At 44.7% G+C, this 24,091-nt stretch overlaps 1 protein-coding gene across 2 annotated transcripts; it reads left to right on the forward strand.

The window, feature by feature from the left end:
- Positions 1–3,751: 3,751 nt before the first annotated feature.
- On the forward strand, positions 3,752–23,616 carry LOC126537396 (O-methyltransferase MdmC-like). Of its 2 annotated transcripts, XM_055074285.2 has the most exons (6): positions 3,756–4,197; positions 11,433–11,538; positions 16,480–16,598; positions 17,580–17,634; positions 21,017–21,150; positions 22,989–23,616. In XM_055074285.2, the coding sequence occupies exons 1-6, from the start codon at positions 3,838–3,840 to the stop codon at positions 23,139–23,141; spliced, it is 927 nt and encodes a 308-aa protein (XP_054930260.1). In that variant the 5' UTR covers positions 3,756–3,837; the 3' UTR covers positions 23,142–23,616. The 2 variants fall into 2 exon arrangements, with proteins under 2 accessions (XP_054930261.1, XP_054930260.1); XM_055074286.2 differs by lacking the exon at positions 21,017–21,150 and having other exon boundaries at positions 3,752–4,197.
- The last annotated feature ends 475 nt before the right edge of the window (positions 23,617–24,091 follow it).

The following is a 24,091-nucleotide window of genomic DNA, read 5'->3' on the forward strand; positions in this document are numbered from 1 at the left end:
TGCTTCGCGTTTTGGGCGAAACTGCGACATCTTTTTCGTTCCATCGCTCTTTGCGCGGTATTTTGCTGGAGTACTGACGAATAACTTCGATCTGGTGGACACACTCAACGTCAAGGCGTCCAGAAGAACACGATTTCTAAGTTGTTTGGCAGCAGCAGTAGCCTCTGGTGTCTTATAGGTTCGGAATACCTTCGGCACGAACGCGCTGCGGCCGGAAACTCCATAAAACTGACACCTTATCTCCTTCGGCTGACAACTTGGTTGCTGGCCCCGTATTGTATAATGTTCACCAGAACGGACCGGTGGGCAACTCGCTATATAGCATTGCAGTAAAAATAGTACTAAAGCGACACATAATGATTAGGCCGACAACAAAGGACGTCGACTGGCTGCTACTAACAATGCAGTGTTCGATTACACCTGTACAGATAATATCGACGGTTATCTTGGGTTGCTTTTTTTGTCATCTAAGTCTATTGTATCTGTACCTCCCCTTGTGTTGCTCTTCGTCTCATTAAATCAGCTATACTCAAGGTCATCTTCAGAAGAGAATATCGTTAGACTGCATATGCGTTGCGGGCCCAGAAAGCAACAAGAACGTTGTTGCAGCTTCACAAGTCGGTCAGTTCGCTGCTCGGTGCGAGCACTCACGGGCGCGCGCCGCAAGTGTTATTTCACTGCCCTTCTTTCTCTTTTCGTCCTTTTATCCCGATCCCCATATCACAACGCATAGAAAACAGGAAGCCCGTCTGGTTAACCTAATTGCATTAACTACTTCTCTATCTCCTCATCCGTTCTACAATGTTTCTAGAGGTAACACGCGCAATAAAAGCTCTGATTGCAGCGACGCCATTTCTCCGTCATTTTTGACGTCGGCAGTGACGCATGCCAATTTTGCGTTATTTTCTTACCTGCGGTGGGAACTGACCTCTTTCATCAACCACGTAGGCAAGCAAGACATAAGGAGGAAAGCGAATTACCGTTCTTTATCTTTCCCAGGATTGGGTAGAGGACCATGGAGAGGACGACGCAAGAGAATATGCATACGATCACGATGGCGCAGGCGACCGAGGTGAACGTCTTGTTGGCCGCCATTCCTCGCAGCCTGTACGTAGGAAAGCTAATATCTTTAGTGTATTCAATAAACTCTCTTTCCCATTCACTCTGCGTTTAGGTTTCTAACAGTCCGCAAATGTAGAGCTGTATGTTCTTTTTTTCTCGAAACGAGAGTGCACGTGGCCTTGGAAGACAACTAATATTCGGAGGGGGTGATCTGCCGACGCGAGCCAAGTTGTACTTGTTGCTTGGCATACAGAGCCGGGCAAACGTGCGATATGGAGGGGTATAGTGCTACCCTGGCTACTAAGTGATACAGCTTAATTCCTGCAAGACTGTTGATGTTGACGAGGTCGTGTTCTCTTGATGTGAATATATATATATATATATATATATATATATATATATATATATATATATATATATTTGCCGTAGAGACTGACTTGGCGGTGTTATTGTGATCAATGTGCTACAGGAAGATTCTCTAGGCTGTACATTGAATAGAGTCAAGTGTTAGCACTTCGTCACTCGATGAAGGCACGATATAGTTCATCATCTCTTCTTTTCTTTTTTTGCTTCCATAATCATGCTCTTGTTGGTCGTGCGTATAGGCGCAGACGGGTAAGCACGCCCCTGCAGTTTAAGCTGTGTTTCTACTAAGTACCGCCACATGTGATGGTCAAGACCACCTGAGATATCACGCTCGCTCCGTGCGGAGACAAGCAGTGTCTGCTGCCTCCGCAGTGTCATCTGTGTCACCGCAGCTTGGCTAGCAGTTATGCTCTAACGGTGTACGGGAAAATCTCGCCACTCGCCCAAGCAATTGACAGCTCACGTGCGATCTCCGAGGCGCCACCATCTGTCTCACTGGCAAGAAAATTCCTCGAAGAGCTGCGAGACGAACTCTGTCTCGTGGCTTTGTGGCTGGTTCGAAGGCGAGCGATCAGTGCTCCAGCGACGTACCTTGGGTCGAGCTCATAGTCGAATGGCACGGGGGGCTCGACGTCGTCGATGCGCTCGGTCGACTCACGACTTTGCTCCATTGCGTTCTGCTTCTTCTTTCTTTCGGGTGAGTGCCGAAAGCACTCCTTTTCTCTCACCAAAATTGAACTTGAATTGTTTTTACTCTATGGTCACGATAGAATTTTCAGTTTCTTAAGATCGTGCGGGCTCTACACTCTTTATCTTTCGATTATAGAATGCCTGTTATAAAATTTTGAATTATTTTTGACTTTACCATAGCCTACCCGATTCTTGGCCAATCCCCCCAGAGTGGGTACATGCCAGTAGATCACAACGATCTACAACTAGGACAAATCTCCACGCGTGAACATACGTTGTTTGGCTCTGGGCTTGTTCAACGGTAGCCGCGTTGCTTTTGCTTTTACGTATGCAGAAAACTAACAGCTCAATTTGGTCCAACAAGAGTTCTTGAAGCACTTTTGAGGCGTATTTTGCGGCGTAGTCGAGTGCTTTACGCTGGCTGTATTTGTTATAATCGAGCACGAAGCCGCGTGTTGCACTGAGATGCAATATTCTTCGATGTTCATACACGGGGTGTTACAGCAAACACTTTCAAAAACTTTTAAAGGTTGCATGTGGCAGATAGCACGCTTGTAGTTCGTTTAAAAAATTAAATTATGGGGTTTTACGTGCCAAAGCCACTTTCTGATTATGAGGCACGCCGTAGTGGAGTACTCCGGAAATTTCGACCACCTGGGGGTCTTTAACGTGCACCTAAATCTAAGTACACGGGTATTCTCGCCATTTCGCCCCCATCGAAATGCGACCGCCGTGGCCGGGATTCGATCCCGCGACCTTGTGCTCAGCAGCCTAACACCATAGCCACTGAGCAACCACGGCTGGTGCTTCTAGTTGAGCCGCTCTACTCGAAGAGGCGGACATTACTTGCACAAGAAATTGAAATGCGTAATCGACTAGTTACTACAAAATCACTAATTCAGTTTTTAACCAATTACCTTGTGGCCCGTTATTAACAAAACGTCGCGAATTCAAGCACAAAAGTAGCTGGAACACCAATGCATTTCTCCGCAAAGTTCGGGAATTAATATCTCGAAACTGGTGTCATCTTGTGAATTCGTTCCAAGTGGATCCCCCTTGCGAACTGCACGGCTAGAATTTGTAAATTGCAATACGGGCCATAAGGTGATTAGCTAAAACATTAATTAGTGAATTTCTGTTAATTAGTCGATTATGCATTTCAATTTTTGTGCAAGTAGTGTCCGCCGCTGCGCTTAGACCACTTCATGAACTAGAATTGTGCTGTCTGCCACAGGCAACCTCTGAGAATTTTCGAAAGTCTTCGCTGAAACACCCTGTTGGCTGAAACACCCTCCAGTCCTCCGGGTGTGCCGTCCGCACATCCAGAGGAGTGGAGTAGGGTAGGAACATGGGCCTGTCGGTGCAGCGTAGTTCAAACTCCGAGAAACAGCGCCTGGTCCTCCAGAATTGGAACCAGAGGGCGGCCTGCCGCGAACGATGCTTATCGTCGGCGATCGCTTGCAGATTATGTTGATGCAGCGGTATTGTCGCTCCGTCAAGCGGAGCGAAGGGACAGCGAGCTTGCGCCACTATCATCAACGACAAAACGCAGTTGCCGCCGCCAGGTTACCGCGGAAACCATTGCACACAGTCTTCTGCGATAGCGGCCATGGCTTCGGCGTACGCCTCCGCCGACAAGGTCGGAAACGCCGCGCGCGGAAGCAACGCCGCCACGCTGCGAACTTGGCAACAGCGTCGAGAGTCGCTATTTATGTCGTTATGTTTACCGCCGCCGCCTCGTTTCGTGCCCGTTGGGCCGGTCGTGGCCTCGCCAGGGTAGTTCGCCGCGATCACGCTGTCGATGCGGGTTCCTTCGCTGCTTATCTGCGCCTACGCCGGCCTGCGCTTCATTACCTGCTCGGCCGTCGGTACAGGTGCACGCCTGCTCCTCCTTTAAATATGAACGCTCCTCTCGTGCGTCCGGGCGCTCGTTCGGCACCGCTGGACCGCGCCATTGCGTTGTGGGCGACCAGCGGGCGCGGTCATTTCGTCAAGGTGGACAACCTGGCATCAGGCGCCGCCGACTATGTGGCGAACCACAGCGGTCCGCTTCACCCCGTGCTCGGGAAGCTGTGTCAGGTAAGTCGGTCCCGAGCGCAAAATAAGCGAGTCGAAGCGCGTTTCTAGCATTACAGCGTGAAAGGGATGCGGTATTAGCGGTTTTTTTTTTTAAATTTCGTAGAGGGAATAGCTGCTGCGCGCACTGTAGCTATATCTACCTTAGGCTGCTGACACCTGAGCAACGGCCAACGAAGGGGGCGTGGCGACGGGAGTAGATGCCAGCGCCGCTCCGAAGAAGCTTGGTATCGAGGCACCATAAAAGTAAATTATAGCAAGACAGAATAGCAATAATGATAGTGTGGTAGCTAGGAAACAACTAGACATACACTTATTTACAGATAGCGGGTATGTTAACCTTTCACCCATAGGTCGCTAACAGTGAGTGTCTGATGCATGGCCCCGCACCTTGTCGCTGTAATTAGACGTTCGGACAGTGGAGTATCGCGCTTGGTAAACTAAATTCTGGGGTTTTACGTATACGTAAAACGTATATGACACGTATATGACACGTATATGGCACGTATATGGCACGTATACGTGCCAAAACCACAATATCATTACGAGGCACGCCGTAGTCAGGGACTTAGCGGGATTAATTTGGGTCACGTACCATGGGTTCAACCTGTAAGCAATGCGCGGTACACAATCGTGTCTGCCATTCCCCTCCCCCTCGCCCCTCCCCTTATCGAAATGCGGCCGCCTCGTGCTTAATAGCGTGACACCGATATTCGCTAAGCAACCACGGCGGGCCGTTGCGCTTGTAAAATTTCACATAGAGAAGATATCACCGGGGAATTTTGTATGTAGCTAGAAAAAATAAAATAAAGACAAAATGGAAATAACCATAATTACATGTCATATATTTACCATGATAAATAGGAGCTATAGGCGTGCCTTTTATTGACCCAAACTGTTTTTCTGAACCGTTAATACGAATATAGACCGGCACTCTTCTAGTGGCCAGATGAAGCGTCCTCGCTTCCGTTCGGGTTCCCGCAGCAGTATTTCACCTACCGCAAGCACCGGAAATAAAAAGGTCTGGACACAACGGAAAGAAATAAACTTCAAAATAAGATACACTCGGAAGGAAGGTTCAAGCAACCGCTCAAGCGCGAAAGTGAATGCGCAGTCATCCTCCGTCTCAGCACGGCGCACATCTGGCACACACGTCCTTGCTGTGCTGGCCCGGCAAAATCTCCCCGCACAGCTAAAAAAATTAAAAAAAAAAATAAAACACCAAAAGAAAACAAACAAACAACTTGCGTGTTTTGCGGAATATCGTGTTAAACACGCAGTGCAAGCTCTCCTTTGCAGACGGGGTCGGCTTGGGTTTTTCTTATATAGGCATATTTTGGTTGACTTATTCAAAGGAGCAGTCGTTGAATCAAATTCTGGCTGTTTACATGCCAAAAGCAGGATATGATTAGGAGGTACGCCGTGGTGAGGAAATCCGGAATAATTTTGACCAACTGGGATTCTTTAACGTGCAACTAATGCACGGTACACGGGAGTTTTTGCATTTCGTCCCCGTCGAGATGACGTCACCGTGGCCGGGATTTGATCTCGGACTAGCAGCGCAACGCCAACGCCACTACTCCACCACGGCGGATGAAAGAGGTGTCGGGAAGGTCGTGAAAATCACTTCATCGCCGCGATATCATGCTGCAGAGCTTTGCCAACTTGTCCCAGTTTGCTGAAGATGTAGTGCTATTCTGGACATTTTCAAATTCCGCCACATTGTCATATTCTGTAACGGCGACATTCGGAGCCAATCAGAGACGCCGTAGCAGCCCTTTGGACCAATCTGCTGGCAAGATGGAGAATTTGACAATATGGCGGAATTTCGCATATGCCCAGAATAGTGTCCTCGATCTCTCTCAGCAATTCCACAAACAGCTAGGGATCGCATACTGACGACGCAAGCAAAAGCCATTGATTGGGAGGTTATCTGTGGCAGCGTGCAGTAAACACAGCTGGCAATTGTGCGGGCAGAGGTGCATCTGCACATGCAGTACGCATAATGGGAATGCCCCAGAAGCACGCCAGATATGGATTGGGCCGATCTATTCTTTGTTCGCGTTAACTGCTAAGCTCCAGCTGCGCAAAATTTATAGCTTCATCTCAGGAGGTCCTATTCATTTACATGGGTACGGAGAAATAATTTTTCCCAACTGCACCAGCTTTGATGCAGTTTGTGCACTGTATCAAATTGGCATATTATTTGGCCCCTAACGTTTTCAATATATTCTTGAATATTGCGAAAAGCTTTCTAATGAAACTCAGGTTTCATTGAGTTTCATTGAGCCGCATCGCCAGTCTCCGTTTACTTCAAGTTTTACAATAGCACTCTAAATCGAACACCCTACATTACTCACCCGACTCGCATATCTCGGATTGCCCGACCTCTTTCTCGAACTACGACTTTTTCAGGTTCCTTTTTTTCCCCGCACTGTTGTGGACTGGAACGCCCTCCCCGCCGACCTAGTCGCGATTACGTGCCCTTTGTCATACACAAATGCTGTAACCGCTTATATTATAAGGCAGTGACTTGCATTTATTTGTTGAATATATTAACCCACCCCTTATGTAATACCCTCCCCCCCTCCCAAGGAGGCCTTAAGGTGAATAAAGTGAAAGTATCAGTTTATAAATGTAATAAAACAAAACGATGTCACAAATATGAAAACTGCACTTACTGAGCCAACTAAAGCGGACAGAATTGAAGTTATTATATAGCACTGTGAACTAAACCACATCGACAAGCGGGGCATTTTGTAATATCTCTGTGGGCTATACGTAAACACCGACTGTACTCGTGTTTTCTGTAAGATGGTGTGTTCGGATACGTAGAGTAAGGGATGTTCCCGACTTTTCTCAGTTTTCAGCACAATATCTATATGAGATGGGAAAATGTATCTGTAGAAAGGAATCAATTTTCGTCTTGCGAAACTTAGCCCGGATTCCTTGAAAAATATTCTTATTTGACTAAAGGTGGAAAAGGGCGTTTTGTCAACTTGCAGATTTTGTAAATTCGAAGGTCTACCACTCTGAAATTAAGGCATTGTGCACAACCAGATTTTTTTCGACAAATCCAAAACACTATAGTACTGTTGGCCTATACGGGAAGTTACGTTTATGTCACCCAGAGTATGTTTTTGAAAAATTTGTGTTTTTGAGCAGCTGCCTCTGTCTGACCCCGAAGTCGGAGTTTTTTCGGGCCAATTTAGGAAGGCGATGAAGCTGAAAAATACTTTTGACAAATCTTACTCTCAAGCTTACTCCCAAACTAAAGATAGAAGTATGCAAGTACACGGCGTACTTATTTCGCTCTAAAATCCAAAAAATGCAAACATTGCAAGAATAGAGAAAATTGGAACACTTTAGAGACGTCTTCCTTTAAATGATCATGTCCGATTTCTATGAAAGTTTTATAAAATACGCAACCAGGACTGTTAAATCTAGTGCTGCAAAAGCATTTGCATTATCTTATTTTAAATGAGAAAACGAAGCTTATTTTAATACACGTGCATGGTCATCCCAGCGATGTGTCTCGTTCTAACAATAAAATAAAAATCTCGCTCATATTGAATTCTAAGCTCACTCTTTTTATTGTAGTAAAGAAGAGTGACTCAGATTGTGCCTTTAATGCCTCTTTTTAGCCATGAAATGAGTAGACCTTCAGTTTTTAGGGTTCCTGCATCCGTGTTCCTACTACCGTACGTTGAGCTAGCAAGCACGTTAAAGCGCGCACACGAGTTTTTTAAAACTAGTCGGGGGACCCTGTTTCTGTAGTTCATCTCTATTTACACCTACTAATTGAAATGCATAGACTTGTACATAGACGATGCACGAGCCTGGCGGGAAAGCGCGATGGTGCCTCTGCAGTGGATGAGGACTATCGTAAAGCGGGTCCGGAAAATTTTTTCATTTTCACTTAAATATTTATACTAGCCATAGGAATCCTTTCACATGGCAGAACTGCGACTACTTTTTTAAGACGCATTATTTTTTCACGCACAAGGAATCTTAACTACCACAAGGTGCAAGAAATCTCGTTATCGAATCACAACACGTTGCAAACTTTGAAATTGCGTGGTATAAAGAAGTTTTCTAGAGGTTAACCCTTTTAAGTACACATCTATACCACCTGGCACGTGGAATAAAATAAAAGTGAAGTTAACCGACAATACGAGAAAAAGAGGCTTCTTTGGACGTTCCTTATGGCCCCTTGGATTATTTAAGGGTTCAGCCTCAATTTTCTCTTGCTCCGTTGTTCCTTAAGTGCTACACAATTTGCAAAATACTGTGTTCACCAATTTTTTGCTCTTGCGTGAAACTGAACGGCAAATTAGAAAAAGAGGGCATGAAACGTAAGGTTGGCGCCTATTCCTTTCTTTAAATGAAACAAATTTACAACCTCTAAAATTACTTGAAAAGCATCTCTTGATAACCTTTCTGCAAAATATGTGTTGCAATGCTCTCTTAATAATGAAAATATTCGACGTAGGCTAGGATTTTTGATCCGCCTAACTGTCCAACGGCGTAGGTAATTATCATGGTCGACGGAGTACTTATCCTGATTTTGTTTATAAAGCAAAGAACTTCACGGTGGCTGGACTAGGTTGCAATAATGAACAGGTAGCCCGAGCGTTATTGTAATACGAGGTTATTTAAAAGCTATCACGAGGCTACTAAACGTTGAATAATTTATCATTCGCAACGTGGGTTGAAAGGGAGGGTGTGAGGAAGTGATATGAAAGTGCAAGAACGGCAGCTGCAGGTTTAGGATTTCTGAAAGATTTTATTCGCGTTACCCACAACCAGTAGTAATGAGTTGGGCAAGCAAGTTTTGCAAACTGCACGTTCACAGTTTCTTCCGTTTCGTGTTTGCGCACTGTGCTACGTGCAACGAATTTCGTCGGTCAGATTTTTCGTTTTTCCACATGGGGGTTGTTTGAATTCCTTGTACCCCCCGATACCTTTCCATTCTTTTTTTCTGTTTTCTAAAATCTTGTCCTTCATCCTTCTTCATGTGCAGTAAAAGAAAAATGTTTTTTGAATTTACCAGCTACAATGTTCACAAAATCACTTGCGCATTGAACGACCTCGGTGGCTGCACCAAAGCCTATTCAGGACCACCAAAGGCTATTTAGGACTACCGAAGGCTATTTAGGACTACCGAAGGCTATTTAGGACTACCGAAGGCTATTTAGGACTACCGAAGGCTATTCAGGACTACCGAAGGCTATTCAGGACTACCGAAGGCTATTCAGGACTACCCAAAGGCTATTCAGGACTACCCAAAGGCTATTCAGGACTACCCAAAGGCTATTCAGGACTACCCAAAGGCTATTCAGGACTACCCAAAGGCTATTCAGGACTACCCAAAGGCTATTCAGGACTACCCAAAGGCTATTCAGGACTACCGAAGGCTATTAGGACCACCAGAGGATATGTTCCTGAATATTGCAGTCCTGTCCAAAGAAGCCGTAGTGCGAGACGCGTTCCATTCAAGCACGTAAAATACCTGAGTTGCATCGTTTTTTTCTTAAACTACCATCTGCCAATTTCCGCCTTGTCCTTAAAAAAATGTCATTCGCTGGTTTTGTCCGCACCGTGCTCAGGCTAAATTAAATTCAATTTGCCTTAATTCCGCGTGATGGATGGTATAGCTGTGGAGTAAAAAGGTTAATGTGTAGAAAACTGTCCTATATACCACGCGCTTCTATGTGTGCATCGTTTTGCGACTCCATAACAATATTTTTTTTTGCACCTTGTTCCAGTTACGATTTCGCGTGCGTGAAAAAAAAAATGTGCTGAAAAAGAAGTCGCAGTTCCTGGGTGTGGAAAGATTTTTATGCCTGATGTAAAAATAAGTTAAAATGAAAACATGCATTCAGCACCTGCTTTGCGACTGTCCTCATCTGAACATGCCCAGCTGGCTCATCCACTGCTGTTGCGTTCTGCTGCTGTTCCCAGTAGGCTAGTGCTTCGTCTACATGTACACGTGGAACATTTCAGTGAGCATATGTAAGCACAGATCAATGCCAGAAATAGGTGTTCCCGAATAGTCTTAAAACGCTTGCTGTATGTGCTCTCGCCGGCTTGCTATCTCAATAGTAGAAATACGTGTGCAGGAGCGTTGAACACTCAAGCTCAGCTCACTTCATGGCTAAAAAGAAGCAAGAAAGACACAATTTGAGTCACTCTTCTTCACTACAACAAAAAGAAGGAGTTCAGAAGTGAATGAGTATAATCTTTATTTCATTATTAGAACGAGATACATCGTTGGGGTGACCATACATGGGTGTTAAAATAGGCTCGTCTCTCACTTAAAATAAAATAATGCAGCGTGTTGTTGCAATTTAGATTTGTCAGTCCTGGTTGGGTATTCTATGAAATGTTCATAAAAATTGGCGATGATTGTATTTTTAAATACCTTGAAAGTATGCCTATTTTCGAAATATTTTGCTATTTTGGCATACCTAGGATATTATAACGCAATATATGCGTGGTGTAATTGCATACTTCCTTTTCTTTTAGTTTGTGAGAAACATTTTGAAGTTTTGTCAGAAATATTTTTCAGCTTCATAGTCTGAGCTAAAATGACCCGAAAAGACCCTGGTTTTGTGGTAAGTCAGACGCAGTTGCTCAAAAACCAAAGTTTGGCAATTTTTTCAAAAACATACTCTGGGTGACATAAATTTAACTTGCCGTGGGTCAATAGTACCAGTTTCTAGATTTATAGAAAATATTTTGGCTAGGTAGAATACGCTGATTTTAGAGCGATAGACCTTAGAATTTGTAAAATCTGCAAGTTGTTAAAACGCGCTTTTCCACCTTTAGTGAAATAAGACTTTTTTTCAAGAAATCCAAGCTGAGTTTTGCAAAACGCAGATTGGCAGAGACATTTTCGCACCTCGTATAAAAGTTAAGCTGAAAACTAAAAATGCTCTGGACTCCCCTTAGTCTGTCTTTATTTGAACACACCCACGAGTGTAGATTTTTGCTCTTATCTTTTTGAGTAAGCGTGCACATTTGCCGCTTGTGATTCAGAAAGTGTGTACCATGCGCAGGTACACGAGTAGATAAGTAGCACAAAGCGAAGTCAATGTTTTCTAGTAAGATAAGTACATCACGAAAGAGATGTGTGGCTCCTTTTATACAAAAGATAAAGTGACGCGGAATTGCTGTTCCCTCGCCTTTTTTTAATTCTTACCGCCTATCCTTTCCTTATGTGTTCGTCATCAAAGGAGACCCAGAAGCAGCGCTTTCGTGTAATGATGAGCGACACAGCAGAGCTTCAACTCATCAACATCTTCCTCAAGGCCAGTGGAGCCAGAAATTACCTGGAAATTGGTGAGTTACTCGGTATCATCATAATCATCACGATAATCATAATCATCATCATCCACTGTAGAACGAAGACCTCTCCCTGCGATCTTCCTTTACCCCTGTCTTGCGCTATAGATGAATCCAGCTTGCGCCTGCAAAGTTCCTAATTTCATCACCCTACCTAGTTTTCTGCCGTCCTCTACTTCGCTTCCCTTCCTTTGTTACCTTTTCTGTAGCTCAAATGGACCCCTAGTTATCTACCCTACGCACTACATGACCTGCCCAGAACCATTTCTTTTTTTGCTCTTAATATCAACAAGAATATCGGCTATCCCCGTTTGATAACTGATCTACATCGCTCTCTTCCTGTCTGTTAACGTTACGCCTAACATTTTTCGTTCCACCGCTCTTTCTTAACTTGCCGGGCTTGTTAACCTCGAAGTTTCTGCCCCATATATTAGCACCGGTAGAAGGCACGTACCCAGGATTTTTTTTTCGGAAGGGGGGGGGGGGGGGGGGGCAACCCCCAAGGTAACTTTCCTATGGAAATCGGGCGAGTCTACGTTTACTAGTGCAAACGTTAATAATTCCCAACGCTCGCTATAAAGGCGTGTAAACCCGCAAAACGAAGATGACATAAGGTGTATCTGACAAGTAGGCCTGTGATATATACACCTCTGCTTTACTTGGCAAACCAGGAACCACATCATATTGACTCGCGCCGGAAAGAGGCGCAGGAAGGACACAGACAAGAACAAGTAAACAAGCGAAAGCGTAAAATGAAGGTTTCTATTAGTGTTTTTCTGGTGAGTTCTGGATGAATTATAATGAGTCTATAATTATAATGCGTCTGCTGTTCTCGAAGAGTCTTTTCCTCGGCGGAAGCGTTGAGATGTGCAACAGACATGGACAAAGTGTATGGAGTCTGAGCATTTCACTCTTCAAAAGTCCGCGGTACAGTTCATTTCACTGCTGAGCCCGTTTTACTCATGAAAATTCAACGCCAACTGAAGTGAAACTTGACCGCAAATAGTTGCAGCAAAGCAAGCATTTTATTTCAGTTCAATAAAGAATGCGGCTTTCACCGTTCCACGATAATAGACGACTGAAAACGTTTAAAATTACGTGCTTGTAATTTTTGTGGTTACCGCCTTATTAAGGTAAAGGCGGAACCGCATGGCGCGATTTCAGGCGCGATTGACGCGCGGATGGTGGGACGCGCGCGTCCTTTTGACGCGTGCCCAGCATGATCCGCCGCGAAATCGCGCCGCCGCGTGCTGCTGCTCGGAGTAGAAAAAAACGCGTCGCGCGGCGCGTCCACCAATCAGAGTTCAGGTAAGTCACGTGGCATTTGGTCACGTGGCATTTTGGTTTTTTTTTTTGCCACCAGATGGCCCTGCTCTCTGCGCATCTCGACGGAACCTCCTCGGCGGAATTTTTTTTTTTCTCGGCAGAACTGGCGCGCGCGTCAAGGAAAATATGTGCTACCGTGATTTCGTTCGCGCATCGTGTTGGTTCGCGCATCGTGTTCACCTAAAATGAACAAAGCAACCTTCAACGAGGCCCTAATAACTAAAGTGGAGAAGCGTCGCCTCTCATCGCTAATACTGGCAAGACAATTTGCTAATAATATTACTAGTGTATGGTGCTCGGTCTCTTCTCAACCAGGCAGGCCGCACCCACATGTACCTCCTGACCCGCATTTTTCTTGCTTCAGTATCAGCATCCCCCTTAATAGTAGCAATCGCCTCTTCTGCTCGGTAGTAAGCGGCCGACCCTCCTTTTGATATGTGAAGTTGTAAACAAGCAGCGGCTTCTCAGCATGCGGAAGGTACATAGTCGCAGTTTCGCACACAATATTGCTGATTGAAATTAAGCTTGATAAATACACTTCGAAAAGAAATGCGCTGTCTAATTACACTCAGATTATTTTTATTGTAGTGTTCTGTAAGTTTAAGGGCATATTGTATATGCGGTAACAGAGACAATACATGTCTTTGAGAGTTATGTTATCTGGCAACCCGGAAAACGCGGCGCGAAAGCGCCGCTCCTTTTTTTTCGTACGGGTGCTCGCGCGTCGGCGGCAACGCGGGCGTTTGCCGCCCGTCGCGTTTTTCGCTCGCGAAATACGCGCCATGCGGTTCCAGCTTAACAGGGAAAGTTTGAAGCACGAACTACTTGCAGCCTCGCGGAGGAACCGTGGCTGGCGGTTACGAGGGCGTGTAGCGAACAGATAGGTCACAAGGGGCGAGGGATAGGCACCGGTGTCTTCGTACACCCCGGCCTCGCTGGTTGGTCGGAGAGGCGCTGACGTCGCGCGAGACGTCGGTGAACCTTCTGCGCCGGTGGAGCGGCGGCCCAACGTGGCGCTCCGACGACTGCGATAGAAAAGAAACAGAAGTTTGAAAAGCAGCGCATGGCTTGGCGTCAACCGGAGGTCGCCGTGACCGCATGGGAACGAGAAAACTCATCGCACCAACAAATTTCACAGATAATTTAGCGGATTGAGAAAGCTATTCCCTTACTTGGACGATCATATTTGATGGTCGCTAAATCATTTATTAAACCATGATTGCTTTCACTTCGGCGCTGCAGTTCTCCTTTCTGCCACTTAGTCGTCGTCGCTAAAGTGTAGTCAGTTTTTCTTTTCTTAAGCCCATTGTTAACTAATCGGTGAATTCACCGGCGTGCACGGCTCGACTTTCCGCTGGCTGGATATAACGGACAAGAGTGCACATATCTGCGAAGAACTTTTCGAGTTCCAGGGTGACGCATGAGCGTCCAATATCCCAGTCGAACCGGGCTTGCATCGCAGGGCCATAGACAAGTGTCTATTCCTGGTGAGAACAGTCAGCTTTCAGCGTTGGCCGTGTCACTCGGATAACGTGCACCGGAGGGCAATGATCGGCCCCACTCACTCCTTAGAGTGCGTTTCCTCTGGATCAGGCCCACTCACTTCTGCCAACTAAACGCGCAGGACAATAGCGTTTTCTTGGGTGAGTTGGTGTTTGCTGAACGACATGGTATTGTAGCGCAAAAAAATAAACCGGTAAAGAAAGATTATAAGTGACAGACAGAAGGGAAAGAAAGACGGCGCTGCACTCACAACCGTTTATTAGGCACGAAGCTTGCTACATATATACCACACACTCTCGACATCAGCGCAAAGAGCAAGCGACAGGTCACCTTGTTTGCGTGAAGCCTAACAATTTCATTTCCGCATCATATAACGAAACAGATGTTTGACTATAACACATGCTTGACCACTGATATGAATGTGATATGCCTCTAGCAGCTTCGGCGCGGATTTATCTCTACTCCTATCTAGGATTCTCACCTCAGAAAAACGTGGCTTACAGCAGCACGATCTGCAATGTGCAGAGAGATGGGCGCTCATATCCTGTTTTAAATTGTTTGCGTGATCCTCCATTCGGTCGTTCACACAACGGCCGGTCTGTTCCGTTATATGATGCGGAATAAAAAATGTTAGGTTCGATGCAAACAAGATGACCTGTCGCTTGCTCTTGGTGCCCCCTGATGTCGAGAGTGTGCGCGGTATATACGTAGCAAGTTTTGTGCCTAATAAACAGTTGTGAGTGTAGCGCCGTCTTTCTTTCTCTTCTGTCTGTCACTTAGATTCCGTTTTTTCTTTCGCTACAATACCATGTCTTTCGCTAAACGCGTACGATTGTGGATACCCCGCTTCAGTGTCGTGCGAGAGACAATGGCAGCGAAAAAGAAATAGAACCAAGGCAGCGCGTGTGTGGGGCAGTAGCTCGGAATAGTCACACGTCTCGTTGCAGAAAGAGCCACTGTCCGTCGATCACAAGAATCATTGGCCATGCATGGAACATACACGGGAATACACGGTGTATCGAGAGCAGGAAGTGTGTGTAGAAAGGCGTATGGCGGAGAAGTTCCTGTAGCCTATCGAGAAAGGACTCAGGCGAGCAGAATAGATTACACGTAGAATCACGCGTTTGGTTTCGCCCAGTGCGTGCATGGAGTTTTAATAGCGGAGTTGTTCTTCGTCGACCCTGTGCCGTCGTGCTGCTTGGCGTCACGCTGGTCACGTGATCTGGGGGCGAGAGGGAAGAGAGAGAGGGAGAGAGGCGAGTGAGTCAGGCAGCGAATGAGCGTTCGCGAAAAGTAGGTCAGTGAGAGGCTCGGTGGGGTATAAACAAAAGAAGTCGGTTCTTGCTACGCATTCATTCTTCGAGAAATGCGAAGATTGCTTATACTCCCGAGGAAGAAGCCGCCCGACGTGAGCGCCACAGAGCTCGCGCGAGAACGGGTCCGCCGTCGCATGCTACGGAAGAGTTCCCGTTGTTGTTGTCGGGGGTTTCAACATTTTACGGAAGAACTGGATTTTACAGCACTTGCATGCGAAGTTTTGGTTAAAATGTTTTAGCAATGCGTGGAGCAAGCAGTCAACTAAGATTAGGGGCACCTGCGTTTACTTGGTCTTCGCGAACGTGACTGACGTGCAGCGATAGGTGCGCCGCTCGCTGTATACCACAGCAATGACAAAGCCGTGCTCACGAGGTGTAAGGGGCGATAATGGCGCCAGGAACCCACGCAACACCCGGCAACACAAGCTGCAATGGCGAGGCAAGACCAAGCAACGCAAACGGAACGCCCCGATAACGAATGAGGCACAACGCAGACTTAAAGAAAAAAAAAAAAGCTACGGCCAGTGTTCCACTCCGTGAAAACTCAGACTAGCTCCGCTGTTCCAACAGTTTTCACAGAGTGGAACTGGCAGTAATTTTTCAACCCGCACGAATAAAGCTATATGTAAAGCTTTATAAAGCATATATGCACGCAAGCTAACAATATTGATCGCGGCACTGGTGAAGGGACGTATTTATGATACAAATGTGGATCTGAAGTGATACCATATTGTTCATACGTCACTGTGTACTACACAGCTGTAGTGTTTCATTTATAACTTCTTTTATATAGGTGTATTCACCGGTGTAAGTGCACTAGCGGCTGCCCTGGCGCTTCCACCAGACGGCCGAGTCACCGGACTGGAGATCGACGCGGAAACCGTGAACGTCGGGAGGCCATTTTGGAAAGAGGTACAAATCTCTTCTATTGACTTCGCCATTTGATGCGCGTGATTGTTTTCTCTGTTTAATTCGCACATCTACTATTAACAAAAGTACACAATGATCGCTCTGTCTGGAAATGCCCGTTTGGTGCCTCTCCTAGAGGCATTGCAGCGTGTTTTTTTTTTTTTTTTACTCTAGGAACAATGTATCTATGTACATTAACTGAATACTCGTTGGTGGGGTGATGCATTAGTATACTTGTGCTTCAGCACCGAATGTTCTCCGCGATCGCAAATTACTGAAGCCATTCCTCAGTTAATCCCAAGTGTCAGCATCAACAGGAAATGGTGGCGAAAGTTACTTCACCATACAGACGGAAATGTATGAAAAAACGATTGCCAAGAATGGCCCTTGTTTGCGGGATTGCAATTCTTCTGGGAAATGGTTGAGCTGTGCCACATCGCGCAGCATAAACTTCTCGTTCATGAAATTTTTTCAAAGTTAATGGTAAGTGTCAGCCGTTGGTTCCTTTACTATTTTTTTTTTCACGCGCACTTGGGCTGAGGCTCAAGTATACTACATGCGCCTTAGTCCCAGCCACCCACGCCGTGAATCTGTAGTAGTCTTGCTCGTAGTACGCAAAATTTTATCTCGGTATATGACGCGTTCTGTGAAGTGCATAGCTTCTACAGTATGAGCGATAAGAACAGCGACGAGTAGATTACTTGCAATGAAAAGGGAAAAGAAAGCCTCAATGCCCATAAATACGTGGGGTTCGTTTTGCTATTCTACGGCGACCTTCTCATTACTTAGTGCGCTTCACTGCAGTGCGTCGTGTGTTTTCGGAACAAATGCCACGTGTTCTTACTATTTTTACTATTAGATTCCACAGTAATGACATGACAGTGACGACCTCTGTGTGTCCAGTTTCTAAATACGCAGTACCTGAACTGCACGCATATAGCTCGTGCAATGGCAAACAATCTTATCGAAACTTTTTATTTGTAGGCTGGCGTCGACGGCAAGATTGACATCATTATTGGCGACGCAAAGAAGTCCCTAGGCAAGTTGGGATAGTCGATTCCCGGTGCCTTTTTCTTTTTTTTTTCCGCGGTTGTGTGTTTATTTGTGGTGGCAGTGCCTATTGTTTCACGCTCGCATTGTGTGTCAAGTTGTGAAGCAGCAATATAGTAAGAAGTGGGAAACGCTAAGCCAACGACAACGCTGGCTGCTTACCTTGTCTTAGCAACATAACAGAAAAAGCTTGCACATTTTCGGTAGCATCACGCCTGAATGTTCCCGATTCAATAGAAAACCATGCTTGCCAGATAGAGAAAATACAAAAATACAGCGACAAAAGAAAGGCTGCCAAAACAGACGAGTCGCGGCTTCAGCCTATTCCCGAACGCTCGTTATTATGGTAGAAAGCCCTGATTATGACTAAATATATTTGTTGGAAGTTAGTGCTCTGTGCTCTTTCTTTCTTGGCTCAATTTATTGTAATACTTGTGCAGAGCAAACTTGAAAAATAGAAGCAGATATAACGGCAAGTAAAAAACAATTTTTTTAAAAACACCTAATGTTTTTTCTTTGTTTTTCTCTTATTAGATGCACAATTAATTATAGATCATTTTCCCGCAATAATTACGTTCCTCCGTGGTCTCATTGAAAAAGGTCTAGGGGAACTTGTAACCCAACCCAATGCCTGTGAAACTGAAATTGAAGGCACTGGTTTCATCTGTAACATAAAAGTACTCGGATTGTCTAGTTTTTTTTTTTTGTTTTTTATAACGTTGACATTAGGTTCAAAGAATCAATAAGGGCTTAAAAGCATTTTCAGCATGTTTCCGTGTGCGATATACATAAGCTTTCACTTGGATGGCGGGCTACGTTTCAAACACGTCGTTTCCTCTCTACAGTTACTATTTTTTTTCGCAGTATATGTATAGCAAATTGTCTTTCTTTGTTGTGTTTACACAACCTGGTTTTGTCATTCCCTACTAGTAGCTGCAGTATTGTAAAGATTCAAGCGCAAAGACGAAAGAAACGAAAGTTTGTTGAGAATCAATACACGAAAATCACAGTGCCCGGACGACTCGGTGACAAAATTGCTTCATTAAGTGCGCGGAAACTCCGTAATTAATGTGGACGATGGCTGTGGCACTCTGGAATCACTCTCTACACTGGAGGAATCAATGATATATTTTTGGCAGTATGTCACACGTTGTTAAGTCCCGGATGACTGATTCAATGTTTCAAACGGGCAAAGGCCAACCAAAGTACGTGAACCTTCTGACTCTCTAGTTTGCTGTACATGACGCTCTCGGTCATTTCAGCAATCGCAAGAGAGAGATACTTGACATGGTGAAATCGGCTAGAACATAACCTAGTATTTGCGTAATTAAATACTTGTCTAATCATTAACCGGCCGCTCAACGTGAATGCCTCTTCATTACAGTACTTATGCTCCCAAATAAGCTAGAAAAAGAAATATTGGCAAAACTGAACAAATACAAGATTCAGGGGGAGACAAGTTGCGAATTCTGAGAACTTAAGCTCCCCTGATTGTTTCTTTTTTTGGGGGGTTGGGAAGGGAGGGGAAGGCGAGTGATGTAGGTGTCCCAAATCCTTTTTGTAGATTTTTTTCAGAACCCAATCGGGGGGGGGGGGGGGGGGGGGGGACTTCGTACTTCTTTGATGCGTCAACTGTCATTACAAAAAAATATTTTTCTGTGATACCGTGTACACTTATTTCTCGCATCGATGACTATGCAATAAAACATGGAAAATAAAATCATACGATAACTTTAGATAAGGCTTAAATTTATAGCAAGGCATATAATAAAAAATGAATTATTATTTCATCATTACGCTCTCAGGATTTTCCAGATACATTTATATTTGGTTCATTGCAAACATATATCCCTTTTCTATCTGATTGCTAAAATTTACTTTGCTTAGCGAAGTAAACTGAAGTTATATGTGCATGCGCGACACCGAGATTTATTAACGATAGCTAAATGAAAAAAATTCTGCATTTTTTACACGTTACTTAATACTTCAATTTCCCTAAAACATGTGCCTTATAGGATACATTTATAATCTGTATTTAAATATGAAAGCCATGCGTGGCAAATAAATAAAGACAAAAATACAGTGATGGTGGCTCTTCTATCTTTAAAAAAACGTTTTTTTCGAACTTCGCTCACAATTTAAACTTAATTTTATCATTTTAAATCGACCAACAAAGCATCATATAATCTACAACTGAAGCACCTCAGTGGCACCTTCAAACTTGTATGTCCATCCCCCAGCAACCTGTCAGGGAGTCTTCGTGAAGTTCCAAATAAATAAATAAATAAATAAATAAATAAATAAATAAATAAATAAATAAATAACATGCATATGTGTTTACGTTTTCGTAGCGTCTGAGACAAAATCGCTGTGACTGAAAGCAATCTGGCTGTGTGCCTTTTGTTGGCTGTGCAAAACGGGACATTGAAATTTCAGTTATTTGTTTATGAAATACTACAGCAACATTTTCTGTTACGATACTGGAATGCATGTACATCAAGTCACTTGCAATGATGAACCATTCTTTCCAGAGTCAGATGCAAAGCCATCTGATAGTAAGTCCGTGTATCAACGATTGCCGCGGTTATTAAGTCCGATTAGCAAGAGAGAGAGAGAGAAAGAGGAAGAAATGAGAGAGATAGGCAGGGATGTTAGCCAATTTCAAGACCGATTTGCTATACGATATTCAGGAATGGCGGAGCAAAGAGGTAGACGGACACGAGTATAGAACAGATAAAATAAAATAGAATGCATCCGTACACGCGAGAAAGCGCGCAATTAATCATAGAGCCTGCCACACAGTTCGCATAGCATGGCTTGCATGTTTTGGGCGTCACATGCAATTTTTCTTCTACGTGGAAAACACGTTAAACAATTTGATAAGGCTTCCGGTGCTTCACTTCCAAAAGGAGAATGAATGCACGTGTGGTATCTCTTCGTTTGTGTAATTTGTAAATAGTTAACCGAAGGTATTCACCAATGGCAACTGCTTGCCAATTCAGAACAAGAAAACTCGTTATAATGATCGAACCAGCTGCATTTAACAGCGAAAAACCTTTAATGACACACAGGGAACACACACACAGACGTCTCGTGGCGTTCTCGTGCGTCCAGACGTGCGCCTAATGAATTAATAGTGCAATACTGACAATATTACAGAGGAGGCAGATATCAAAACACGAGCGACCGTCACTGGTGAAACCAACTCCACGAACAGTGCGTCCTAGCGCTCGACACACGCAAGCACGCACGCGAGTGACGTAGTTAGTCAGGGGTCAGCTGTTTTAGTACACGTTCTGGCGGTTGAGTGCAATCGCCTTTTGCAGACACGTACAGCTTGCCATCCTCTCGTGTCCGCTTTCATCTCGCAGACGATCTGATCGCTCAAGGCAAAACAAACTTCTTCGACTTCATTTTCATCGACGCTGACAAGAACTCCGTGGATGATTACTACGAAAGGAGTCTGCAGCTCGTCAGACGCAACGGCATCATCGCTGTCGACAATGTGAGTTGCGCGTAATTGGGAAGTCAATTAATAGCGCCGTAAACAAGACCAAGGCGAGAGCAGACGAACTCTCGGTTCTAGTCTACTCAAGAGTGAGTGTATCTGTGTGCTTTCGTCTTGGTCCTCTTTTTAGCGCTGTCACCTTCAATTTTTGAGATGTACTAACCGGCCCGATTCAACACGCTGCTCTTTTGGGCTGCTGAGCACAAGGTCGCGGGATCGAATCCCGGCCACGGCGGCCGCATTTCGATGGGGGCGAAATGCCAAAACACCCGTGTACTTAGATTTAGGTGCAGGTTAAAGAACCCCAGGTATAGTCGAAATTTCCGGAGCCCTCCACTATACGGCGTGCCTCATAATCAGAAAGTGGTTTTGGCACGTAAAATCCCATAATTTAATTTAACACGCTGCTCCTATAGTCGCTTTCACGTGACCTGAGTGCAGGTGGCATGGATGAATCACGCGATGTATTCCGAGAGTGTCGGTTTCATTGCACTATACGATGAAGTTCTCAGCTCCTTCTTCATACAAAGTTCGAAGGTTTAAATTGCCCTAAAGCTCCTGACATTGTGTTGCTCTGCCAAGCCGCCGCCTTCAAAAAGGTGCACTGAACAGCGCTTCTTGTAATAAAGGTCCCATCCCTCCGTATACATAAAATATCTCCATACACATAAAAGTCCATACATTATTTTCTTTCTTTTTCCATGTTCTATTAGAATGGCTGTTTGCATCGTCTTAGATTTTACTAGCTTTAATTTATTCATCAATATTACGAATTTATAAATTTATTCGCTTAGCACACATGTAAAACGTGCCCGACTTTTGGCCAATACCCGTGAGTAGGCATGTGAAGCTTCAGCTCGGGTGCTCCTATCTAAATACACGTAAAAGGAGAATTCGTTTTTCTCGGCAACCACTCCACCAAATTTGACGAGGTTTGTTGCATTTAAAAGAAAAACTTAAAATCTAGTGACTATAGGTTTCAACTTTTCGATTTAGATTGTCAACGTCTTATTAAAAATTGGCAAAATTCGAAAATTTTCAGAAAACGAAACTATCAAGTTTACAACTTTGTAACCCAACAATGAAAAATAATAACCCAATTCTGTGAGCTGCATGTAATAGTACATCTAAAAAGCGGACAAAATTGATATGTTACAGATGAATGCCGAAAAATTTTGTTATATGGAAATACAGCTTTTGCGGAACCCTTGTAAACAACGTAACAAATTCACGTAATATATAAATGGACACATCGAATTTGTCCGCTTTGAATGATCTAATGGATGCCGTTTACAGAACCGCGATATCTGTTTTTGATGCGGAGCTATGAATTTGTAAACTTCGTGCTTCTATTTTATTTCGAGCTTTCAAATTGTTGCAAATCTTTTTCATAAAATTCGAACCCTAAATCGAACTTCCGCTTCCAACAGTCGCTAGAATTTAACTTTCTCTCTCAAATACAAGAAATTTCATTAAAATCGGTTCAGGGGTTATTTCAGAAAAGCGTTTCCGCGTTTTACATGTATTTGAATAGGCCGCGGAGGAGTTGGGCCCGAGCTAAAGCTTACTCTTCAGGTCATCATCATCATCATCATCGTCATCATCATCATCGTCATCATTATCATCGTCATCATTATCATCGTTATCATTATCATCGGTATCATTATCATCGGTATCATTATCATCATTATCATTATCACCATTATCATTATCATCATCATCATTATCATCATTATCATTATCATCATCATTATCATCATCAGCAGCAGCAATAGCGCAGAAGGAATCACTTGCGTTAACGTGCGCGCACTTGCGGCGGCGGCACGTCTGCGCAGGTCCTGTGGCACGCGCGAGTGTTCGACCCAACCATCAACGACCCCGAGACGGAGGCCATCCGGCGGCTGAACCGCAAGCTAGCGACCGACGATCGCGTCGAGATCAGCTTCGTCACCGTGGGCGACGGCGTTACGTTCGCCCTCAAGAAATGAACGCAGCCGCGGACAACGCCCAACGTCAACCTTAATACCTCACTCGCACGTGTAGCACTCTCGGTCACGATCGAGCCTGACGGGGATCGAATTTCTCGGTTTGCCCCCCTTGCAGAAACCGCCGGAGGAAGCCATTTGCGATCGATAATTTGATTCCGATCGAGCACGATCGCGATCGAAAGTACGCACGTCTGGGGTAAAATATCTGTCCAAGCTCAAGGCCTCGCGCCGGTGATCGACCGGTGATCGACCTTGGACCAAAGACGGCCACTGTCTACGGGTGCCTATGAACTGAATGGCCAACTGCGTACAGAAACACTTTGTCACCGCTGCGATGTAGCGGCTACCATGAACTTTGTACAATACAACAAGAACAGAGGTGCCGTTTATCGTGCATACACTGAACGGCGCCGCAACTATCAAAGAACGCGAAATGTTACGTTCGGTATTAAACAACATTCAGTTTGCTGCTTTTCTCTGTTGTTTTGTATCTTTTTTTTGTAGTACTATGCATATGTAGCTCCTGTACTGCGGCAGAAGATGAATGCTCGCGTGCCTCAAGTTAATTAGAGACAATCGAAAGGACACCGTATTTTTCCGACTGAGTTGTTAATATGAAAGAAAATATTGGCGCCTCTCATATGGACCTCGGCTTCTCCTCAGCTACCTACGTGCATGGACAGAAAAAATGCAGACACCAAATTAAGAATACAGTGAGGGCGTCATACAAAACACAGTTGAGGCACAGTTCATGCAACTAGTTGACAAAGCCTCGCGTTCACTAAACGAGTTGTAGCACGACTGCATGCCGCACCACAACCAAGTTCAGTTCAGCCGTGTGTGGTTCACCTGGGCATGTTCTTCGCGCATCAAATGTTACTCAGTAAAATATGAGTCGATCTGATCGGAGAGACATCTCTGAAATTATTTTTTAATGCAATTGCGAACTT

Source organism: Dermacentor andersoni, chromosome 4, assembly GCF_023375885.2.
Source record: "Dermacentor andersoni chromosome 4, qqDerAnde1_hic_scaffold, whole genome shotgun sequence".
Lineage (NCBI taxonomy): Eukaryota > Metazoa > Arthropoda > Arachnida > Ixodida > Ixodidae > Dermacentor > Dermacentor andersoni.

Excerpts from the sequence above, each read along its gene's own strand:
- LOC126537396 (XM_055074285.2), top strand. The coding sequence starts at position 3,838 with ATGTTTACCGCCGCCGCCTCGTTTCGTGCCCGTTGGGCCGGTCGTGGC. Across the intron at positions 16,599-17,579 it reads GGAGGCCATTTTGGAAAGAG|GCTGGCGTCGACGGCAAGAT; the intron begins GTACAAATCTCT and ends TTTTATTTGTAG. Across the intron at positions 17,635-21,016 it reads CGACGCAAAGAAGTCCCTAG|ACGATCTGATCGCTCAAGGC; the intron begins GCAAGTTGGGAT and ends TTCATCTCGCAG.